The following is an 11,445-nucleotide window of genomic DNA, read 5'->3' as shown; positions in this document are numbered from 1 at the left end:
GTTTCAGTTATAGATGGACACGCAGCTGGTTTGGGTCCCAGGATGGGAGACTCAGTTTAGGTTTGATTCTCGTTGCTTTCAGGGCCCATACCGCCGACATTTTACTGCTTTCTGGACAGCATACCAAGGCGGGTTTTCTTAATATTGTAAGAGTCCATCTCAGAAATATTTCCTGGGATTTCAATCAGCACTGCGCTGGAGGAAACTCACAGAGCAGAGCAGCGGCAGCCCCCGGAGCCCAGCCTGTAAAATAAGCAGACGTCAGAGACTCTTCGCCCCGCTTCACCGCTGCAGTTTCATTTTTATCGCGGTGTAATCACAGCCTTATTTGCGGGATTTTACGGCTGCTTACACGGCGCTATGTAGCGCAGCGAATGGCATGCTGGTGGTAGCTGTTAGACGTTTATCGGCTTTTTAATTTTAAACACCGTGCCTTGGCGGAAAGAAGAGGATTTCGTTTTATTTAAGGTAGCATGACAGGATCCTTCAGGCTGTCGAGCTAGCTGGCTAGCATCAGCTCAGTGGCTAGCTTAGCGTCCTGTTGTTGTAATGAATGGAGGGTGGCTTTGATGTTCGTTCCGGGGCAAACTTTGCTATTTAATTGTATATTTTGTGATAATATTTGTATTTTGATAAAGCCACATCAATTACACCAAACATTTGCAAGTCAGAATACTCTCCATATGGTTTGGGACTTGGCAGGGTCTTGCTAACACATAGCTAGCATGCTAATAGCTACCTCAACCATTAAAACATTTGATCTTCAATTAATTAAAATCACGTAAGCATATTTTTAGTTAATGGGGTTATTACTTTATACTTATGTAATCGAAAGTCACCTAATGTGAACATGTAATCGTGTGCAGGAGATAAAATGATCGGAAAGTGTCCAGAAAAAGTTGAATTTAGCGCATTAGCCTCAGTTATTTGTTTTCCATAATGTGCAACGTTCTTAAGCAGGAGTTTAGCAGATATTGTTTTTCTGTTTGAGATGTTTTTTTCACAAAAATAAAATCATCATTAAACAGCTTTATATTTAAATCATCCTTTAAATGCGAATGATTGCAAACATAATGTATGCTGTCATGTTTGTTAGATATTTATTTATTTATTTATTTTTACTTTATTATGTCAGGTCAAGTGACGATGAACGAGCAGGAGGGCGGGGTGGTCTCATTTGACGAATATGTGCGGCAGAAGGCCCGCACTGTGCCTCAGCATAGGATGAAGGAGTTTCTGGAGTCCCTCGCTAAGGGCCCAGAGGTGCTGCAGGAGTTCAACCAGCAGGGGGGAGGAGGAGGAGGAGCAGCGGCCACCACCACAACCATGGTGTACCAGCAGCAGGAGGCCAACTGTGTCTACACCGACAGCACGGAGGTGGCTGGATCCCTCCTGGAGCTGGCCTGCCCAGTAAGACTTTGCTGCAGTCGCTGTTAAAGGAAATGCATTTGTAGTTATCGTCTGTAGCATTCAGTCAGCTTTGAGAAGGCCGGAGCTGATGGCAAAAGGATGATTTGTTAAAGCCATCCTTGTACGTCATCAACCACGGTATAAGAGCTCAACAAGAAAAATATAGATTACAATCGTTTTCACCGGTCCTGAAGCACAGCTCGTCACTTTGATACAATTCCTTTCATTAATCATTAATTAAGCAATCACAGAATCAAAATACCTAAATAAACTTCAGTCGTCCTTACCTTGTTCCCTTATTGGCTGAAGCTAAATTTAAGTAGCCTTTTATGCGTTTGTTGTTCTGTTACCATGGATACCTAATACAGAACGTTGCCAAAATAAAAGCATGGAACTTTAACTTACAAGAAACAAAAAAAGTGACTAGATTCAGTTGGCCTTTATGTTGTCTCTAAAATAGAAAAAAATAGGTGCATATGCTGCATTTCCAATAGACACATTTATTCTTCTTAACTAGCTTTGTGTATTTAGTTGGAGTCTTGAGTTGTAGCTTAATGTGTATGAATTGTTTTTATTGCTCTGAAGTGGAGAAGCCACAACTTGTTCTCAAAATCCATGTACAGGGTTACATGTACATGCTACTTTGTACAATATACAAGGTAACATGTAAAGGATCAAAGTACAGCTAAAATATCTCTTTTCATTTTTTACAGCATGACTGAAAATTGATCCAAGATGGACATTAGTCTGTTAATCTATTTTCACAACATAATATCTTTCAGATAATAGCTATGCAAGTAAAAACTCTCTTTGCTGTTCATTTTGTCACTCACAGCATTAAAGTAGATTTAGTGAGATTACGAGCTGTGCAAGCTTTCAGGACATGTTTACATGATCGCAGACTGATAGAGGCAACTTATTTATAACTTGGTGTGTCTGATATGAGAATATGTGTGCTGTAAATGTGAGGCATTCTGGTTTGATATTTATTGGCCTTTTCCTTAAATGTCATTTGTTTTCAAGATTTGTCTCATTAAAGATAGAAGAAAAGTTTATATAAATGTTTTTGTTTTTTTACAGGTCCAGGTAACCTCAGCTGAGATTTCCCCCCAAATGTCTGTACATCCAGGCTCTGAGCAACAACTCCAAGTGCAGGTGAGTTTATATATTTAGATTTTTAAAATGCAACTAATAAGGCATACGACAGCAAAAAAGAGCTGCTGAAGACGAGTATATGGACATATTAAACATGGGTGTATGTGAGCCACTTAGTAATAATTGGAAATTTTCAGTGTCAATTCTTGAACTAAATAAGCAGCACAGTTAAGTTGTGGTTCTTTTTTTATTAGGTGCAACTCGCAGTTGTGCAAATTAAGCTTTATTGTTGCTGTTTAAATGCAGTGTCTTCTTGGCAAAGCGTTTTTTTTTTATTTCAGCTTTTTGTGTAGTTTTTGAATTTTAACACACAAGGACACAAGAGACTACAAGAGCCGTCATCAAAGGAAAAGTATTAAATAAAAACATCTTAAGGAAGTAATACGATAACTGATGCTTATAGTACAATTATGTCCAGACTGAAGTATGGATATTTTGTAGATCTGTTGTCTTAAATAAAAGGTATTATAATAATAAAAGATACGACTACATAAGCCAAAAGAGAGCAAAATAAATACACCAAGTGTAGACAGTGAGACATAAAACTAGTTTCTCTTTGTGGAAATAGTTTTTGTTTATACTCAACTTTCATCAAACATGCAACAGTAAAAACAGTTTAAATCCTTTAGATTTTCTCTGTTTTACCCCTTGATCGTGTTGTTGGATCACATTTCTTTGCCTCCGGTTAGTGTAATTACTGGTGGGTTTCTGGCAGGTCCAGATCCAGGAACAGCCGGGCCAAGCGGTGGGCCAGGTCCTGCAGGTGTCTTCCCCGTCCCAGCAGGAGCTGCATGGAATCTCCACGGCTCAGCTGGTGCAGCAGGCCGAGCTCACAGAGGAGCAGCAGCAGCAGGTCCAGGAATCCTCTTGGTGCTCGAAGATCCTGAGCGTTCAGTAAACGTGACCCGTTTACTGAACGCGCTCACCGTGTTTTGCAGATCCAGGCTCAGCTGATTGCAGCTGTTGCTGGAGGTCAGCAGATCCAGCTGTCAAGCGGCGAACAAATCCAGCTGCAAGGAACACAGCACATCCAGCTGCCTGGCGGGCAGCAGATCCAGCTCCAGGCGGGCCAGCAGATCCAGCTGCAGAGCGGCCAGCAGATCCAGATCCAGACCATAGAGGCCATGTCTCCGTCCCAGCAGCAGGATTCTCCAAGGGAGGGCGAGAGGCGGCTGGGTGCCGTCGCGACCGTCCTCCAGCCGGCGAAGAAGCGGAAGGTGGACGTTCCCCTCGCCCTCTCCTACACCGTGCCGCAGGGCCAGCAGGTGGCCACGGTTCTGACCATCCCTCAGGGGCAGCAGCAGAGCTACGTCTCCCTGCGACCCGACCTGCTGACCGTCGACAGCGCTCAGCTGTACAGCACCACTGGAACCATCACAGGCCCCACAGGCGAGACCTGGACCATCCCCGTCTACTCCACTCCACAGCAGCAGGGGGTGACACACATCGCCATACCACAGGATGCATACAGCACCGTGCAGGTTACCACGACTACCAACGGAAAGGACAAAGTGGCTGCCAGCTCCGTGTCGAGGTCCACAGACGGTCAGGTGGCCTCCACCCAGGAGGAGATAGTGCAGACGCTGCTGCCTGCACAGTTCATGAACGGGAACATCCACATCCCAGTGGCAGTGCAGACTGTAGGAGGGACTTACAACACCACGCAGTCGGTCCACATCTGGGACCCCAGTCAGCAGCAGAGCCACGGTGACGACGGCGCAGAGCAGCAGCTCCATCTGCAGGTTGGAAACGCATTCCTCTTACGCAGCCGCAGTCACACATAAACAGTCTTGACATCTAACAGACAATAAGTTAAAGTAAGATTAATACAGCCTGTGTGGATTATTATACTCTCTGTTAATCCATTTTACATTCCCAGGCAACATTTGTAAAGTTTTCCTTCTGGTTCTGCACAGGGTCAAGTAGAGACGGGCGCCGACGTGGAACCGCCTGCAGAGATTCTGGTTCCCGTGTCTCTGAAACCAGAGGAGGGTCTGGAAGTGTGGCGCTTCTGGGCGAAGAAGAAAAACGCCGAGCTCAGCAAGCAGGAACAAACAAAACTCGCACCGATAGGACGTAAGTCGACTCGGGCTTTGACTTTGAGATTCTAGTGTGGCTGCTGTAAAACGCTGCTGTAAAAACAGCAGCGTTTCACTTTATTATGGCATATTTAAAACAATCTGTTTCATTAAAGCCACTATCCAGACTGATCTGTAATACGAATCAAAGTAATCTCAGATATAGTCGCCTGTAGACAAGGTTCATACACTTTTCATCCAGTAAAATTCAAGCACTTTTCAAACTTTTCCAGCACCATTGTTTGGAGATTAAATCAATGAACTAAAGAAAACGGTTTCAAATCACTGCTATATGGCCTCATTTAAAACTGGTATCTTGTGATAATATTCTACATCACAGGGACAAAGTAAACTAAAATATAACAAAATGTTATGTTTTGAAAATGTACCTGGCCAAAGACGACCTCAGTTACACAGATCACTAAATATTCATGACATTAAGCAGATCAGTTTCTTAAGGAACATATTAAATGCTTACAAACAGTACAAATAATCACTTTTTGTGACAAATATTTTCCCTCAAGTTTATTACAAAGCTGTGCAGTTTAAACATTAAGTTCTTTCCAAACCTTGAAAACACCTAAATTAAATTCAAACAATGTCAAGGATTTAAAGCACCTGCATGAACCTGTGTAGATCATCCGTCATGGTCGGTTTTGATATTTATCATAATTTCCCAAAACAAGCTTCTGTGTCTGTGACATAATGGTTTTCTTCTTTACTTGCTTGTTTTAAATGACACTCCTTTTAAAAGGTGAGCCATTATGCAGCATTTATTCGTTTTATGAACAAATATGTACACAGAAAGCAGTTAGATACATTGGAACTATTTAAGTGGGAATCTGAACACAGGCTATCCTTCTTTCAGCCAGCTGGCTGGCAGTTTGCAGCTACAAGTGGAGGAGAGACACACCTGGTGAAAACTGCAATCACTCCAACCATCCTTCCTATGCAGAACGTTCAAAGATATAACTTTAGCGTCTTTTAAACAATAATATACCGACCCATGACTAGGATTAAGTTGGCAGCTTAATTGTTTTTACTTTATTTGCAATTCTGATGTTTTTCGTCGCACTTTGAGGAAAACTAGGAGCAAACCTTGTCCTACAAATTCAAGCTCCAGTTTTTTCCCCTCCGTTGTGCCGCCGTGCTCAGGTCGCCAGCCTCTGCGTTTCCAGGAAGACTTGGTGTCCAGTGCTGTTGCCGAGTTGAACCTGGGACTTTCCTTGATGACTCAAGAAGCTCGGGGCTCAGAGGAAGAAGAGCTGGCGCCTGATGTTCTGTATTATGTGTTCTTGTGTATTCAGAAGGTCAGCATCTCCACTCTTCAGCATAAAAACGTACCAGCATGGCATCTGAACTTCTTTAACATTTGGGGTTTTTTTTGTAGTATCTGTATGAAAACGGACGTGTGGATGATATCTTCTCTGATCCGTACTACACACGCTTTTGTGAGAGTTTACACAAACTCTTACAGGACTGGAAACCCAGCATCCATCCGTTAGGTGAGGATGAGTCTTTGCTTAGCTTTTATTTAATACTTTAAAAGAAAACTTGTCATTTTCTTTATTTATTTATTTTTTTCCTCAGGTTATATCATTCCAAGTCATGTGACCGAGGAGATGCTGTGGGAGTGTAAACAGCTGGGTGCTCATTCTCCTGCCACATTGCTTACAACGCTAATGTATTTCAACACTAAGTGAGTAATCACTAATAGATTACTTGAATGAATCACTTGGTAGCAGATTTTAAGAGCTCGGTTACTTTGCAGGTATTTCCGTCTGATAACGCCTGAGCACCACATGAAAGTGGCTTTTTCAAAGGTGTTGAGACACTCGAGGAAGAATCCCACCAACGCCAAGGACAAGGCAACCAGTATTCGCCTTCTGAAAGTGCAGAGCCAACACACCTCCGGACAAAAAGGTGACGCACACAGCAGGTTCTGGGTTCCTACAGTCTTAAAAAAAATCAAATAAAACTCCTTTTTTCCATTATTTAAAGATAAAACTCTGAATTTCTTCAAAAAAATTAATTATTGTTAACAGTTGTAGGTATTTCAATGATGAATATCAGATCAAGTTTTGTCTATTTGAGCTTTTAAAGAATAAAAAAAGTGCAAATTTTATTGGTTTTAGATCCTATAAGTTCTGTGATATAAACTGGACCTGATGTTCTTGAAGTGGTTTTGGTTTAGATGCCAAAGAAATCATCAAATTCCTTCTTTTTGGGGGGGAATTTTGTGACAAAAGAGCATTAAAATCCAACTTGATTATTTTGCCGTTTCATGACTTGTGGAAACACAATGAGGTGAATGTTTTGCACAAAATGTTGATAATACTAAAAAGTGGCAGAAAACATTTCCCAGGTCTAGAAATAAATATTTAGTGTGGAAAAATATTAACACTGGAACTGGAAGACATCCAAGATAAACAAGAACAACATTAAATAAACTGAATTATGAAGTCTCTGTAAACAAAACTGTCTGTCCTTCAAAAACAGGGCTTGTTGAGACCAAAGTACCAGACTTTATCATCCACTTTTTGGTAGAAAGAGAGAAAAGAGACAAAAACGATAAATCATTCAAATGTAAATTGATCATGCGATTGATTTATCGTGACAGTTCTACAGCTGCCTGACTCATTAGTCGGTTTTTAACCTGCTGATTCTTTCAGGAACCGACGACATGTACGAAGAACAGATTGAAGATCCTGAAAACCCTCTGCGCTGTCCCATTAAACTTTACGACTTTTACCTCTTCAAATGGTGAGCGCCTCCTCACTCCCAGCTTTCCACCAAGGTGAAACACCCTGCTGGGCGTCTCAAAACGAATTTACCTCCCTGCTTTGTTTTCCAGTCCCCAAAGCGTCAAAGGGCGCAGCGACGCCTACTACATGACGCCCGAGCCCGTTGTGGCGCCGAACAGCCCGATGTGGTACTCGTCCCAGCCGCTGTCTACTCGGCAGGTGGAGCAAATGTTGGCCCGCATCATCGTAGTGAGAGAGATCCAGGAGATGATGGGCGCCTCTCCTGAGAGCGTGAGCTAAGCTGGGCGGACTGGCTGGACTTGACTAATGCAGCGCCATCCAGACTATATACACCACCTCTGAGGTCATCAAATGAAGCGGGGCATCTCCTAAAACAATCATTTTCTTCTGAGCAGAGCATTATGATTGCATTTGCTAGTTCCTGAGATATTTCTCATCTGACGGGGTTGGAAGGTTTTTCCTGCAGCTCTATAACCTTTGAACTTTGAGTGAGCTGCGGGTGGCAATACTTTAGAGCGGAAGCGGATGTTTTGTTCTTTTCTTCCTGTAGACGTCTTATTGACACGATACGAAATTACTCGATACTGAACATCTTACTGTCACGTCTTACTTCTCTCCCAGCTCTCGCTATGATAGGTTGCAACTCGTGATTACAGGGATGATTGCTCCGGTTTTGTATTCTGACTGCAATTTAAACAATGTATTGATACGTTTAAATCTGAGCAATGTGTGCCTTTTGTTTTTTCTTTTTTTACTTATTTTTGAGTCTTGTCGATTTTCAACAGGATCCAGGATTTTATTGTAATTATTCAGTAGACTTGATTTCCTCCCCGGTCAAAACTAACAATTGGAGAACTATCAAATATTTTGCCGTCTTTAGCCCTTGATGTATGCGTGTATAGTAGGATATTAAAGAGGAGAAACGGTTGGAAATATTCTTGCATCGTGACTCGTGTCAAATAATGCACTTTAATATGAAGACATTATATAGGTCTGTGCAGTAACAAGGCTGCAGTGCGGCCATTTTCTACAAAACAAACTCCTTTCGCGCTCCATCAAACTCTTATAAACCCAAAGTCAGCTCAGTATTGATGTAAAAGTCCCCATTTAATTTAAATGGCTGTTTCTCCTTCATTCAGCAGCCTCCCGGTATAACCCAGCTTTCTGCAGACACATAGGGGTTATTCATCATTTTTGTCCTCTGGAAACGTCAGCTGCAGTCTGTTCAGTGTTTTTATGAAGTACTTGGGCATGGGGCAGGACACGGCGACGTCGGACTGGCTGCGACCCGGCAGCGCCAGCCGGCGCGCGTGCAGATGAAGAGGAAGGTACCGGCTCTTGCTCTGCTCCAGTCCGAGCTTCTTCAGCACACGCTCCGGTAATTTCTGTAAAACAAAGACAAAACACTAAGCTAGGCCTTTATGGAAGCTTTGTAAACAATTTGTTTTGTATTATGTGTATTCTAATACCAAATATTTACATTCCTGAACATTCGAAGGAAAGAAGAATGCCACCAAAAAGGTAATTTCAGTAGTAATAAAAAAATTACATTCACTACACTGAATATTGTCACCTTCCAAAAATAATGGCGCAAGTCATTTTTGGACAAAATTTGTATTATATATATATATATATATATATATAGATATAGGCCAAAAATGTGTTGGGCCATTATGTTAGGAAGGTGGTGATATTTCAAGCATCTATTTTTGTTCATTTTTTTTATCATTATGGCTGTCAGTCAAAACATCAGTTTCTTAGAGTATTAAGTTCGAAGGGTGCTGTATCCCAACAGATGGAAAGTTTAGTGGAAGGAAAAAGATTCAAATGCAAAATTTATAAACCTATAAAGTTCACATTTATAATTAGCAGTACTATGCATTGTCCAGTCACAATCCTGTTTTATAGCACAATCAAGTAACTATTCAGTTATTCTGAAAATGCTGTAAACAAAACTCAAGAAATTAGACTTCACACTTAGACACCTTGAGCACTTCATCACAACAATGCTCCTCCATTATGCCGTCTACAAACATTTTTAGGAGTGCTGAAGTAGTTTGTATGATAAACTCGACGTGCAGCGCCATCAGGTGTTTGCTGATTGCTGCTGCCACTAGTCTGGAGGAGCTGCATGTATGTATGTCACTTTGTTGCCCCCTGTGGCAGATTATTAACATATTTCACCTGCGGTGCCAGTTTGCTCCAGTGGGAATATTTGTGATCTCCGAGAATGGGACAGGCCAGAGCGTACGCCATGTGTACCCGCATCTGGTGCTTCACCCCTGTGCATGCAAGAAAACAGAGCATGTGGAACTAAAACTGATTTGGTGAAAAAAAAAGTAACGTCAGCTGAAGTATTGTGGTCTAACCGGTGAGAGGCTGGAGCTCGACCAGGCTGCAGCCGTAGCTGCTGTCCAGGACTCGGTACTTGGTGGCTGCAGCGTGGGCCTGCCGGTGGCTTCGCACTTTGGTCATGCTGTCACCGGCCTCGTTCATTCGGAAAAGCGGACTCAGCGTCATCTGAAACGAGATGTTATGAAACTAAAGAACCTGTGTAAATCAGCAAGATTACCTCCATTTCAATACTTCGCTTTAATCACCAGAAATCATAAACTGGTGGTGAAGTACTTAACCCCAAGCTAATCAGGCCTGTTCCAAAAGGCTAAATCTGAGCAGCTTAACGCGCCGTGTTGAGATAAACACAGGAGTATTCGGTATCAGGACGGTTCATCTAACAGAACCCGTTGCCATGGCAACACAGGATGAACACCTAAGCTCTTCCATATCAGCTCATAAGCTCAGCTGAAATAATAGTCTTTGATTAAAAAAAAGAAAAGCTAAAATTCCAAATGTTTTAAAAACTTCTGCCTCTAAGGTAAATAAATACTAAAGACTCATAACCAACACAAAAATAAAAAATGTGGTTTTCTTAAAAACCTGCCTGTTTAAACAAGTAAAGCTCTCAGGTGTACAGCTAACGTTACCAGCTTTTAAGTGAAGCTCTGACTAGTCTTTATTACATTGTCACTGAACAAGTAATCAAAAATGGAGAATAAGAAACACCTTGAAATGTGGCTTAGGACCTGTAACTTCTCTCTCGATGATGGGAATGTCGATCAGCCCTTCAGAGGGAACAGGAACACCAACTGTGATCACCCTGAGGAAACGCAGAGAACCTGGTAACTAACACAGCAGCTTTATTTAAAATGAAACCAAGCGGCTGCCGATAATGACATCCATCATCTTACCAATACTTCCTCTCCACTTGGTTACTCCTACTCAGGGAGAGGATGTGCTCCAGTACTGCTTCGCTCCTGGCCAGCAGGAGCGCTCCGGACGAGTCCTTCTCCAGACCCAGGCAGGGCAGTAGCTCGGTGTCCGACTTCGTCTTCAACCCGTCCAGCATTTTACAGAGAACAGGAAGCACAGAGGTGACGGTCGTGACGCCAGACTCTTCTGAAAGACAGAGAAGGGTTTTGTATCTGGTCACAAAGTGTCACCCAAGATGTTTTGTACAAATTTTAAATGTCATTCCAGTTGTTAGCTGCCTAACAAGGAGCCCTGGTATCCCTTCATTAAAATCCAAATGCCAGATTAATGGAAACGTTTTAAATCACACCACTAAGAGGACACAGTATTCACGTTAACTAATCAGAGGATGGTATGCATACATATGCCTCAAAAAAAATGTATACATTTTGCATTTAGATGCAATATGTGGAACAAAACATTGCAAAGATGTTCAACCCAAAACACCACAATAGGCATAATTCCAGTTATTTATTTATTTTTTTAATTTTTAAGTGCAGATGCATCATTTGCTTCAATTGATCACGCATACACGGTAGGTTATTGAATTTTAGTATTTATTTTCTAATTTAAGTGGAATTGAAATATTTGTTTATTTGCATCTTTTGATGCATTTATAATATTCAACTAGAAAATTCCTGCAGAAATTTTAAAGGGGCATGCCAAAGTGTGCCCGTCGGCTTTGACGCAGCGCTATGATGTTAAAAAATTAGCATTAATGCTAAAGA

At 41.8% G+C, this 11,445-nt stretch overlaps 2 protein-coding genes across 4 annotated transcripts in view; one reads left to right on the top strand and one right to left on the bottom strand.

Annotated features, from left to right (window-relative positions):
- Positions 1-68: 68 nt before the first annotated feature.
- qrich1 (glutamine-rich 1) lies at positions 69-8,341 on the top strand. Of its 2 annotated transcripts, XM_008409739.2 has the most exons (12): positions 69-468; positions 1,136-1,410; positions 2,491-2,565; positions 3,281-3,418; positions 3,504-4,307; positions 4,482-4,641; positions 5,799-5,953; positions 6,034-6,148; positions 6,234-6,342; positions 6,415-6,566; positions 7,316-7,406; positions 7,498-8,341. In XM_008409739.2, the coding sequence occupies exons 2-12, from the start codon at positions 1,147-1,149 to the stop codon at positions 7,685-7,687; spliced, it is 2,253 nt and encodes a 750-aa protein (XP_008407961.1). In that variant the 5' UTR covers positions 69-468; positions 1,136-1,146; the 3' UTR covers positions 7,688-8,341. The 2 variants fall into 2 exon arrangements, with proteins under 2 accessions (XP_008407961.1, XP_008407960.1); XM_008409738.2 differs by lacking the exon at positions 69-468 and having other exon boundaries at positions 1,063-1,410.
- Positions 8,340-11,445, bottom strand: part of rpusd4 (RNA pseudouridine synthase D4) — a 4,988-nt gene continuing 1,882 nt past the window's right edge. Inside the window, exons 2-6 of one of the 2 annotated variants that reach the window (XM_008409735.2) lie at positions 10,657-10,864; positions 10,472-10,565; positions 9,778-9,928; positions 9,593-9,690; positions 8,340-8,793 (exon numbers count right to left, since the gene is read on the bottom strand). In XM_008409735.2, the coding sequence (XP_008407957.1) occupies positions 8,590-8,793; positions 9,593-9,690; positions 9,778-9,928; positions 10,472-10,565; positions 10,657-10,864 (755 nt within the window). In that variant the 3' untranslated portion in view covers positions 8,340-8,589. The remainder of the gene's footprint in view (positions 8,794-9,592; positions 9,691-9,777; positions 9,929-10,471; positions 10,566-10,656; positions 10,865-11,445) is intronic. The other variant, XM_008409736.2, reaches the window with a different exon arrangement.

This window comes from Poecilia reticulata, linkage group LG5, assembly GCF_000633615.1.
Source record: "Poecilia reticulata strain Guanapo linkage group LG5, Guppy_female_1.0+MT, whole genome shotgun sequence".
NCBI classification, from domain to species: Eukaryota; Metazoa; Chordata; class Actinopteri; order Cyprinodontiformes; family Poeciliidae; genus Poecilia; species Poecilia reticulata.
The sequence above is the reverse complement of the archived record's forward strand: the minus strand, read 5'-3'. Positions and strand labels throughout refer to the sequence as shown.

Bases quoted from the DNA above. Each gene is read 5' to 3' on its own strand.
- qrich1 (XM_008409738.2), top strand. From the start codon at position 1,078: ATGCTGTCATGTTTGTTAGATATTTATTTATTTATTTATTTTTACTTT. The intron at 3,419-3,503 runs GTCCAGGAATCC...CGTGTTTTGCAG, and splicing joins CAGAGGAGCAGCAGCAGCAG to ATCCAGGCTCAGCTGATTGC. The intron at 4,642-5,798 runs GTAAGTCGACTC...CGCCGTGCTCAG, and splicing joins AAAACTCGCACCGATAGGAC to GTCGCCAGCCTCTGCGTTTC.